At 42.1% G+C, this 12,332-nt stretch overlaps 1 protein-coding gene across 10 annotated transcripts in view; it reads left to right on the forward strand.

Annotated features, from left to right (window-relative positions):
• Positions 1-12,332, forward strand: part of Ddr2 (discoidin domain receptor tyrosine kinase 2) — a 130,499-nt gene that overhangs the window by 98,438 nt on the left and 19,729 nt on the right. For all 10 annotated transcript variants that reach the window (XM_087906164.1, XM_087906173.1, XM_087906165.1 and 7 more), the window contains 5 exons: positions 102-207; positions 2,300-2,483; positions 7,319-7,562; positions 10,081-10,143; positions 10,965-11,095. In XM_087906164.1, coding sequence (XP_087762290.1) covers positions 102-207; positions 2,300-2,483; positions 7,319-7,562; positions 10,081-10,143; positions 10,965-11,095 — 728 coding nt within the window. The remainder of the gene's footprint in view (positions 1-101; positions 208-2,299; positions 2,484-7,318; positions 7,563-10,080; positions 10,144-10,964; positions 11,096-12,332) is intronic.

Raw genomic sequence — 12,332 nt, forward strand, 5'->3', positions numbered from 1 at the left:
GGGCATGATGCATAAGATTGTGCACCCCTGAAAGCCCAAGTAGCTTCTTGGGGCACCTGGTCAAGCGGCAGAGACACTGACAACTGCATTTCCTTTGACAGATGGTTTGGTGTCTTACAATGCTCCAGCTGGGCAGCAGTTTGTACTCCCTGGAGGCTCCATCATTTATCTGAATGATTCTGTCTATGATGGAGCTGTTGGCTACAGGTAAAGTCCAGAAGACTGAAACAATCACATGAATGGGGAAAATGGCCATAGCAAAAAATTATTGTGATATAGTCAGCAATCAACAAATCAGTCAACCCACCAGTATTATGTCCATGAGTGATGCACCGTGAGACAGCTGAGATGGGGCAAGCCGTGAGGTACTTGCATCTCCAATTTGTAGCTTTCTTTTGCAAAGCATTAATAATAATAATAATGATAAATAATACAGTAGACAAGAAGAAATTACACAAAGCAAGAGCTAAACTTTGTGATATGGCTATAAATGTGGGAGCGATATTTTTTGACCCAGAAATGAGGATGTATGTTCCCACATGAAAGCTCATTTAGTTACAGAGATAAAGTCATAAGTCACAGAGTTAAGAAACAATGGACTTCATAGATACAATATGTTAGAAGCTGTGAGAAGAAAAACTATTCTGTTAGAGTTTATAATACATAACGAGAGCTCTCAGGATAAGATGGTAATGGAAGCAGGGAAAGGTAGGTAGAAGGGTGCAGAGAAAACAGTAGAGGATGATATTGGTCTGATTATGGCCAGAGATGGAGCTGGGAGCAGCAGAGAAGCCTGAAGCAGATGGATGGAGAGCTGGGGCTGAAAGATATCTCTAGACACATGGGGGTTTAGAGCTGGGTAAGACACGTGCCTATCCATTCTCATCCCTCATTATATTCTTCTGACCCATTCCTAACACTGTTCTTTCTTAGTTTAGTCTTTATCAGCAAGGACTGAGCCTGGAAGAGAGGTCAGAATATTGTGAAGTTCAGAGCAGACAATAGAAGTTTCTAGGGCATGAGAAAGAAGTGTTAGTGCATCTCAGGAAGCATATTGTAGAATTACAGCCGTTCTACTCGCTTAGGTGAGGAGAATGAACTATCACCCTCAGCTGCCAGCCCCTGGGGAAGTCCTGATGAATGCGGTCATCTGTTCCTACTTATATCCACCTAGTCATTCACTCCTCCTCCACTCTCTTGCAGCATCTTGACATCATCAGTCACACCCTAACTAGTGTATATTCAAGGGACATGGGAAATGAGATAATCAGTTGAATCTAAGTTCAACCAATCTTTGCTAGTCAGTTGTTATGATGGGCGAAGAAGTTGCCTAGGTGTTGTAGGTATTCAAAGAAAATGGAAATGGGTCTTGCTTTTGAGGCATTCACAGTTTGGGACAGCGGCTACACAAGAAGATTGATTACTCTATGCATTAGTTACTTTTTTCACTGCTGTGGCCAAATACCCGACGATAAACAACTTGGGGAAGAAGGCTCTATTTTAGTTCACAGTCCATCGGCAGGAGAAGGTGCAGCGTGGCAATGTTCTTGGTGGTGGTGGGAACTTGAATGCCAGGACCAGGACTAGTGAGAAGGAGATCAAGAAGAGGGAGGATGAGTAGGGAGAGGAGTTTTTCTTCTTAGCATCTTCAATACAATGATTCATTGAAGAGTCCTAATGTTGGGGAAGGACATGATTGGAGTTGTGCTTTAGACAGATCAACCAGGCAGGTGGCAAAGATTAGATTTGAGTCTGATGAGAAAGTAGTGAGGTAGATCTTTAAATCCCAGTTTCCCCCAGGTAGAATGAATAGGCAAGGCCAGATTGACAATCTTAGGAACAAGGAAAGGAAGAAATTGTCATTTTGGAGATTATAAGTATCCAATCAAATTAATACTGTTCTAATGATCTATTCCTTTGAATCAGTGGAGAGGTCAAATTTCACATAAGCAAATGGTATAAAATAGCCAATGTTTGCTACGTGGACAGTAAACCTTTTAAGAGCTGGCTTATTAGTTTATATATAAAAAAACTTCTGTTATGTATTGTGCTCTTGTCTACACTTCTAGCCAAAGATGGTGTCTTGATATAATGATTTACTATTATCAAAGACTACATGATTCAGAAAAAGAAGGCACAAGTATAAAATGATTGCTTTCTCCAAATCCTTCCGTCTCTAACATTATCTATCATCTCTTGCAAAATCTGATGGTGAAGCAGTGGGGGGGAAGAGTTCTTCTGTGGGTGCATGAGTAACTCTGGGCTCCCCTCTTCTCTCCTCTTCCGTTGGCCTGAGCAGCATGACTGAAGGGCTAGGCCAGTTGACCGATGGGGTATCTGGCCTGGATGACTTCACCCAGACCCACGAATACCACGTGTGGCCTGGCTATGACTACGTGGGTTGGCGGAATGAGAGTGCTACCAATGGCTACATCGAGATCATGTTTGAATTTGACCGAATCAGGAACTTTACTACTATGAAGGTCAGTGGAGTTAGGCATCATAAATTTTCCTAAGGAAATTCAAAATTATAGTGGGTGTGGGGTGGCGGGGAGGAAGGGATTTTTGATGAGCCTTGAACTGATGTCAACAGAATTAGATTTTAAAATATATTCCACTATTACAAGTATATGTGAATTCAGAATCACATTGTTTTTTTTTCTAATAACAAAATTCTTCATTGATTCTTTGGGAATTTCACAACATGTGTTCCAAATCTGCTCACCTATTAGTCCCTCCATGTCTGTCTCCACACCTACAGCATCCCCAAGAGAAACCCCCAAATTAATTAAAAACTAGATAAAACTAACAAAATCCCTCTGCATTCCTCTATCCTTCCTGCCTCTTCAACACCTCTTCACCCATCCCAGTGGCATTGGGAGCTGTGGCATATCACACAGCACACCCTTTTGTCCAATCAGCCCCACTCAGGATGTTCATAGTGATGAGTCATTGGTCTGACTCAAGGCCTCTGGCATACTATCACTGCTGGACCCTCATGGAAACTCCTCTCGGACATTCTGCTGTTGACCTGGTCATGGAGATCCTGCAGCTATTGTTCCGCAGAACCAGTCCCTTCACATGCTCCATTAGGTCACAGACAGGGTGAATGGGGACTTAGGATGGGCCAACCCAAGGCCCAGGATGTGGTTCTGGCTGGTAGCTGAGCTGGTCAGTCTGGGCTGCCAGAACAGCCATCTCAGGTAAGGGGCAAAACCAACTCTCTCATGCCCATGGTGAGGGGTGAGGCCATCTCTCCTGAGTGTGGGAATGTGGAGGCAGCTCTCCCATGAGGGGTGGGACAAGCTCTCCTGCTGCAGTGTCCAGTGAGGGGCAGGGCAAGCTCAGTATGGCCCTTGGATTTCAACACAAATGGATGAATGTATCCTATGGTCCCCTGTGTAACATACACCATGGACGTCAACACAGACCCCAGTTGCGGTAGGACCGCAGACCCAGCCCAGGGCCGATGTCACCCTGGCCCGCGTTGGCAAGTAGGCCGCTCACAGTAGCCTGCTTCTCAACACGTTTGCCTTTTCGGCTCTGCCTCTTTCCACAATACACGGACCATTCTGCTTTCCTTTCTATTTCTCCACCTTATGTTTGCTCATCATAACGGCACCTACCCCCACATCCCTCTGTGGCACTGGGGGTGGGACAGGGGTGGGGTGTTGGGGGGGAGGTGGGGAAGTTGGTGGGGGTGCGGGCTGTGGATGTTTTCAGCCAGCTGGGGACTGTGAGGACCCCAGATGGCCTGTGTTGAATTTCAGCCGCCTGGGCCGAGTAACTGAGTCGCGTTATTTTTTAAGGTCGTTTCTTCATTGGTTAATTCTGGGGTAGGCTAGGTTAGGCCCGTTATTATTGATTTACTACCACTCTCCCTTCCTCCCTTCCTAGCGCCAGAGCCAAATATTGTTATTTAATTAGGCATAGAAACAGTTATTTCATCAGTGCATTACAATAGAACAGTTAAGTGGAAATTGGTGACTGATTATTGCTGCCTGGTTGGGTGGAAGCCAAAGGCTTGGCAAAGGCTGCCCCAGAGGCTGCCATGTAATGGACCATAGCAAATATACAAAGGCTTGGCAAAGGCTGCCCTAGAGGCCGCCATGTAATGGACCATAGCAAATATGAATACATGAAGAGATCCAAAGAAGGAAACGTGAGGCCCAGGTTTCACTTTCTCTGAAGTAAGACCCCACCAGCAAGCCGAAGCTTGTTGCTGCCGTTGGTAATGTCTTTGTTATAATATCAAGTGTTTCCTGGTATGTGGATTAAATCCTTAGCCTCCCCTTCCCTCATTCCGTCCCAGGTCTGCTTTAGAGAGAAAGAGGGCCAGAAAAAAAAAAAAAGAAAAGAAAAGAAAAAAAAGTCACGCAAAAAGCAACCAGATTGGGTGTTAAATCTGAATTCTAAGGCTAGGGAAAAGTAGGAGCGAGGGTGTGGAGGAAAGTCCTTGTGTTTAGTGTAAGGTGAGGCTGCAGGTCTTATATGGTTTGTGCACAACTCTTTGTCACCTATGAAAGCACAAAAGGGAACCTCACTAAAAGCCTCAGGAAAGGGTGGGCAAATCAATTTGGCCTTCCACATGAATATTCATGTATCTGATCTTTCTCCATGTTGATATTCACGTGCAAAGTATTAATAATCAGCAAATTTGGTAACTCTTACTTAGTATCCAGTCTTCAGTCTGTATATGCTTCTTGAGTTAAGTGGAAAATATATTAATTATATTATATATTATATAATTAAATTTCATCTGTTCATCTGTGTTTGTTATGGTTTCACAACTATATTTGGGGAATAATATGCTAGATTCTAAGTAAAGAATATTCCCTATCTTGGGCCACATTGGTCCCAAGGTCAGTAGGAAAGGCAATATTAATTTGCAAAAGAATGTATGCAGGGTCATATGGGACCAAGAAGAAGGAAATATGTATCATCAGTTATCATTAAACATTTCACCTAAATCAAAGTTGTTATTCCTTACATAAACTAAATTTTAAAAATACATGCTTTCTATATTACTTTCAGATACTAACGGATAATATCTCTTACGTGGGTTAACAGTTATTCATTAAATGACCATTTAAGAGCAGAATAGAAGGAACAACATACGCCCACTCTGTTGACTAGTTGTTGGAGGATCTTTAGCCATCATAAAACATAAGTGTTTGCAATTACATGTAACACATTATTTTTCAGAGATTTTTGTAGATGGGAAGTAGAGAGAGGCAAAAGGAAGGAATATGGACAGCAACAAAAATATGCTGTAAGAGAAATATTTTCAGTATTTGTCCTTAATGTACCTGTGAACACACACAGAAACTCACAAGTCTACATATCCCAGGGAGAATTTGTAATTTAACTAATAATTAAATGAATTTTAAATTATCCATGAGGTTATAATATTTCATCAGGAAAATCTGATCTTCCTGAATCTCCAGGATTCTTCTCAGTTAGTTTATCTCAGATCAAAATGATTCCAGAGCTTAAATTAAGAAACCAGAAATTCCTAAGGAGTAGCTTCAGGGCCATCTTCTCAGGCAACCAGATCCCCCACGTGTTTTAACTTTTCTGGCAAAAAAGGTAGAAGACGACTACCAGGGCACCGATATCTTTTATAGACCAGGTTTCTTTCTGAGGCGAAGTATTCTTTATTTCTTGCTTTGAAGAATGGTTAAAGTATACTGTTAAAGCTTATTCATGCATCCAAAGTATATTGTTTTAATAAATAAATATGCAAGCCCACATGGAATGAAATCCTATGCTATTTATTTGCATTCCAGAAGAATTCTTGAAACATCTGTAGGAAAGATTATTACCTTCCCTGCAGGGTACTTACCCAACACTTTGCAGATTTCAGAACATCTGAAAAACCTATTGAAGCTGGAGAAGATATTTCTTTGATTTATTTATTTTTTTGCCCTTAGCCTTACTCTGTTGACGTGGGGGCCAATAGACTAGGATGTTTATTTCACTCAAGGAAGATATTAACCCATGTGTTCATCAATAAAACTTGTGGAGGAAAAAAATCCAAATGGAAAAGTTAAGGAGGCTTCTCTATTTCTCTGCGGTATGACACACAAAATGGCATTGGGGTAGATGTCCAGGGCTCCATGTCCAGCTGTGTGGGTTGACCATAAGTCAGGAGAGCGTGTGTGCATGTGTGTCTCGTCAGCACACATACTTAGGCTCGAAGATTTTTGTACCCGCTAGTAGCTCTTGTGATCTACCCTTAGAACATCTCTGGTCCAGTCATGTGTTCTTACGTCATTTCCTTCTTTATTTAAAAATGAACTCAGCCTGGTAGTCCGCCACTGACGTACCACTCAGGGCCTAAGCAGCCATTAAAACAGAAACAGGAAATAAGGTCCATGAATGTCATTCAGGCCTTTCCAACCCGTGAAGCTCTTGAGGGACAATGGTCAGCAAGATCTGTTTTCCCTGTGAGACCGAGCCAGAGGAGATGAAACTGAGCTGCTGTAGGAACCCGAGTGAGTTGCAAATGTACACATTACATGTTTTGTGGGTTGTTGGACTGCTGTGGAATTTTTGCTCTTGATGACGTCACAAGCCTAACAAACATCCCACTGAAAGAGTCATGGGTCAGAAGAGTGGATGGCAGCTACTACCTTCTAATTGACTTTTTGTCTCATCTCAGAAATCATCAGTGAGAAAGATTTGATTCTCCCATCTGAATGGTTTTACTTAAACTGAATTTGCTTTAGTCTGTGTCTCTGACTGAAAGTGCCAATCCATGTATGCGAAGTTAGATTTCTGCAAAGAAAGATGAAATTGTACTTGTTTGCATATGATTTTCTCTTAAGTTTCCCACATACCCTACCTGAAAAGGAAAGGTCTGGCTTTGGAAGGTACCGGGGAGGAAGAAGGGTGCCATGTTGGCTCACCATCTCAGATCAGAATAGCTCAAATGTGGGCAGAGAGCAAGCATGATCGAGAAGGTTGCAGAGCCAGGAGAATTCCTGTGAATGACAGACTTGGGACAATGCTGATCTTGTCCTCCCATAGCAGCTGAGGACACTGCAACCTGGCACACAGTTGCAAAGTGAAAATGGGTACAGCATCCTAGGTGTTAGGGGCCCAGTATGGTTCTGCTGAGCGACTCTGCTCACTTCATCCTAGGTTTCATAAGGACTGAACTGAGCTGGGTATCATTGCCACTATCCAGAAGACTGAACTACGGGTAGTATTCAGAGAAATAGGCAGGTCTAGGTGTTTCCTGGGCGAGTTAGGCTGTTTTCCTGTGCAACCCAGCGGGGCTAGCCTGTGTCTCACATGCCCCTCTCTCGGTCAGGTCCATTGCAACAACATGTTTGCTAAAGGTGTGAAGATCTTTAAGGAGGTCCAGTGTTACTTCCGCTCGGAAGCCAGTGAGTGGGAGCCCACGGCTGTCTCCTTTCCCCTCGTCCTGGATGATGTGAACCCCAGTGCTCGGTTTGTCACGGTGCCTCTCCACCACCGAATGGCTAGTGCCATCAAATGCCAGTACCACTTTGCCGACACATGGATGATGTTCAGCGAGATCACTTTCCAGTCAGGTAGGAAACCTTGGTCCCCACGTGGAGGAGAGTGGGTGGATGCAGGACGTGGGAAGGGCATCCAAGCTGCTTCCTGGAAGGTCTCTGGAGGGGTGGAGTTACCAGGCGCCTCACAGTTTCTTGGAAAGAGAGAAGCCTTTCTAGTTTTAATTTATGTAGTTATAGGGAATGAGAGTGGGGCAGTACAAACTTTATTAGACTCTTTTACACATTGATCTAGAAGAGATTTATGTCAAAGAATTTAAAAAATGATAATAAAATGTGCCAAAAATGTTACAAATAACTAATTACAAATTAAGTCTCTCTCTCTCTCTCTCTCTCTCTCTCTCTCTCTCTCTCTCTCTCTCTCTTTCTGGTTTTTCAAGACAGGGTTTCTCTGTAGCTTTGGAGCCTGTCCTGGAACTAGCTCTTGTAGACCAGGCTGGCCTCAAACTCACAGAGATCCACCTGCCTCTGCCTCTCAAGTGCTGGGATTAAAGACGTGTGCCACAACCGCCCGGCTCAAATTAAGACTCTTAATGGAAAGTATTCACATGAAAATCTCTAACCATTATGTACAAAAGTAAAGAGAACAATGAATTTCCTTCCATCTCTCACCTTTATTACTAGTCTTTCATCACCTTTATTCATTTTTGCTGTAGTATTTGAAAGAAAATCTAAAACATATTTTGGTTTATTACTAGCATTTTGAAATGCATCTAAGAAAATACTCCTTTGAGTATAATGTCATTATAACCACTCACAACATTTATCAGTAAATTCTCAACATGACTATATCATCCTCAAGCAAAAGAAGAGCTCACAGAAACCCTCCACTATACTAAACCTTGAAAAGCTAAAGGGAGTTTATGACCTTGTCCATGACATTCAATTTAATTTGGAAAATACAAATCTATTAAATGACTTTTCAGAAAAAAAATCCAAAACCAAGTATAAGCAATCAGGAAGAGAAGGCCATAAAACCAAGGACTTGTCATGAATAGTGGCAAAGGCGTGCGAGTTACATTAGGCCTGGAAGAAAAACATAGGCATAGAATCAGATGATAGAGAAGAAGATAGTAACTTAGCCATGCTTTAGAAGGGAATATCCTTTCTGGCTTGATATTATTTCTAAAGAAGAAATTTTCAAGATGGTTCATTTGTTAGACTATACTAATAGGGAAAGTGTGTATGTGTGTGTGTGTGTGTGTGTGTGTGTGTGTGTATTTAGAAAACAGCCTTGGTTTCTACATTATATTAGTGCCAATGATGTAACTGAAAAGCAAACATACTAATTATTTAATTTATTCATAGCATAAATTTGTATGCCCAAAAGAAGTGGTTCTTTTCTTGTAATAATGATCGAGGGGACAAACAGATACCCACTGTCCTTGGAAGTACTCTGGGTAAACACACAGATATTCACCTGCCCTTGGGTAATTTTTTGGCAGAGTAATTGATGTATTTGTCTTAACTTGGACAAGCAAAGCTTAGATTATGCTTTTGATTCCTGGGAATCTGTTGCGCTTCAAATCCTATGTCTTGATAATGTCAGTTTTTCTAGATCCTTGAGGACCTAATTTAACAAGTATGGTTGACACCAGAAGCTGTCTAATAATGGCAAAAAGAAAAATTAGGATTTGTTGAAGGAATGCCTTGTAGAAGAGAAATTCATATTTTAATTCTTGACAAATCAGAGATAAAATTTAGTTGCCACCATCAGTATGGAGAACCCACTTTGGAGTCTGTTCTTTAAAGCTACAGCATCACATTAAAGGATACTGCAAAGCAGATTTTCTGTCTTTAGGGATGAATGAAGCCTTAAGTTGAGAGTCAGGGCAATGAAGCACAGTGAAAATCCCTTTAGAAAATCATTTCAATTCTTTGAAGAAAGGAATGCTTTTATACTAAGTCTACTCCTTGCCCGTGTATTCACTCAGTTCTCCTATGTATTGTTGAATTTAGGTCCTCTTCTCCATGCACCCCCATTTTATGATGATCTATGACCACAGCCCTCTGAAATGCCAAGTGTTAACATTTTATACTGCCACAGTATCTAATATTTGCAACAATTTTGGTTTTTGCACCAGGAAATTTGCCTTTACTTGTACAGATTGTTATATTTTATTAACTCTATGTATGGCTTCATTTTTATTTTGTTTCTAATTGACATATTTTTGGGGTTACAGTGTAATGAGCTAATACATGTATTGCCTGGATACATGTTTTCAGGATATCTTCATTTTAAAAAATCACTATTGCCAGGCAGTGGTGGTGCATGACTTTCATCCCAGCACTTGGGAGGCAGAGGCAGGTGGATCTCTGTGAGTTCAAGGCCGGTCTGGTCTACAAGAGTTAGTTCCAGGATAGACTCCAAAACTACAGAGAAACCCTGTCTCAACCCCCCCCACCACCAAATCACTATTAGTAACCCACTAAATTGATTTTTCAGTGTGCAAGGTCTCAGGCTACCTTCAGATTAGCCATTGCCTGCCTGGCTGCTTGCTCCAAGCTCTAATTCACTCTTCCTCTATAACAGATACTGCAATGTATAACAATTCTGGAGCCTTGCCCACCTCTCCTATGGCACCTACAACCTATGGTACGTATGATTGTTAATAATTAAATATTAAATTGAAGGCACCTCCTGCAAGATAAAGAAGGATCGAAATTGCAAAGACCTCACTGCGAGTGGCTTGATTCCATCCATGTGCTAAAGGAGGAATAGTCCACCCCCAAAGTGAAGGGTCCATAGTTACTCTCATTTCTGACCATTCGTGAGTTTCTGCAGCTGAGAGGGCGCAGAATCTTGAGTGTTCCATCTGCTCCAGGAAAGTTTAAGATGCTTGGAGAAGAAACAAGTAAGGGACTATTTCTATGTTAGACCCATAGCAGTGATCTCAGGGCATGGAAGGGTCCATGAAACAAAATGCTTTTCTGTCTCCCTGGAAATGAGAATCCAAAGTGCATTCTTTGCTTGAGAAAGTCACCGGCTATAGTAGTCTGCAATCTATTAGGAAACATGGGAATGGCTCTCTCTTGCCAGGAGTCTCAGCTCCCTTGGCCCATCTCAAAGAATGAAGGGAGCGGGACTCATTCCTTACCTATTTGTCATGCGTGTTAAGAGCCTGTACATATAGACTGTTGCAATACAGAAGGAAAATGTGGGCATGCGTAGAAAACCCTTCACTATCTAGCCTGAGACATGCAGAGAGGGAGGGTGGTGGTGACTCATGGGGCGCAGTGCAGAAAATTGGAGCAAAGTAATAATGTAAGATCAGTAAAAGCAGAAATATGAGAATGGCATCTTCTGGAGTTCTCCTGAAGGAACAGGGTCTGTCTCCATACTCTGTTCCAGTTATGGCTGCTTTTTATTTGCCCTGTGAAACGATTCTTTTCTCGGCTTTCTCCTGTTGGTCACAGATCCCATGCTTAAAGTGGATGACAGCAACACTCGGATCCTGATTGGCTGCTTGGTTGCCATCATCTTCATCCTGCTGGCTATCATTGTCATCATCCTGTGGAGGCAGTTCTGGCAGAAGATGCTAGAAAAGGTGAGGCTGTGCAGTATGGACAAGGAGCACCAGATTCCAAAAAAGTTTTAAGAGGCTAGTGAGTTACCTGAGGCTACCAAGAAGCAGAGGCATGGAGAAGGCTGTTGAAGTGAGCCAGAAAATAATTAGCTAAGTCTAGTTTCTCATTTTCAGATTGAAGAATTTAGAGTCTGCCTAGAAATCTCAGGAAATGCTTCCTAGTGCATTAAATCTGAACTTGGGCATTTCCCATGAAGAATCTGGTTTGCTGGGCTGAGGTAGATTGCAGGCACCTGTGCGCTTATTTTCAATTTGGCAACGATTCTGATGGACGGCTGAGGTTGGGGACCACTTTCAGTCCTGCAAAACTTTCTGGCAACAGTCCTAAAGTCCTTTTCTTCTTTGTGTGTCTCTTTCTTCCTTCCTTCCTTCCTTCCTTCCTTCCTTCCTTCCTTCCTTTCTTTCTTTCTTTCTTTCTTTTTTTTTTTTTTTTTTGGTGTCCGATTACTTTTCCTGTTGCTGTGACCGAACAGATGACAAACAGCAACTTAAGGATTGCTTACTTTGATATCATGACTTGAGAGGGGAGACGGTCTTTCATGGTAGGGAAGGAATGGCGGAAGGCAGGCAGTGGCTGCTTACATCGTGCCCACAGTCAGGAAGCAGAGAGAGATGGATGCTGGTGTTCAGCTTGCTGTCTCCTTTTTATTCAGTCTGGGATCCCAGTCCATAGGATGGCGCTGCCGACATTCGGGGTTGGTCTTCCCTGCTCAGCTAACCCTTCACATATGAGTAATTATGCTTCCATGGTGACTTCAAGTCCATTAAATTGACAATGAAGCTTAAGCATCTCTCTGTGTGTGTGTGTGTGTGTGTGTGTGTTTAAAAACATTAACCTCATTAACTACCAAGTAACTTATCATTATCTTTTTTTTTTTTTGAGAGAGAGGGTTTCTCTGTAACTTTGGAGTCTGTCTTAATCCTATATCTTTATGAATTTGATGGCTATGCTTATATGTTCCTGAATTCCTCAAATTACTCACTCAAATGACATGAGTAATTTTTGTCACATGTATGTGTATCTAATATTTTAATATACAAAGTTTTATTTTCTCGTGTTTGTTTTGTTTTGTTTCTGAAACAGTCTCCCTGTGTAGCCCTGGCTAGCCTGGTATTGTAGCCAGGGTTGGCCTTGAATATGTTGTGATCCTTGACACCCACCAACCAGGTGTCTTTATAGACTTGCACTGCCTCATCC

The sequence above is a fragment of the Myodes glareolus genome, chromosome 5 (genome assembly GCF_982192425.1).
Source record: "Myodes glareolus chromosome 5, mMyoGla1.1, whole genome shotgun sequence".
Lineage (NCBI taxonomy): Eukaryota > Metazoa > Chordata > Mammalia > Rodentia > Cricetidae > Myodes > Myodes glareolus.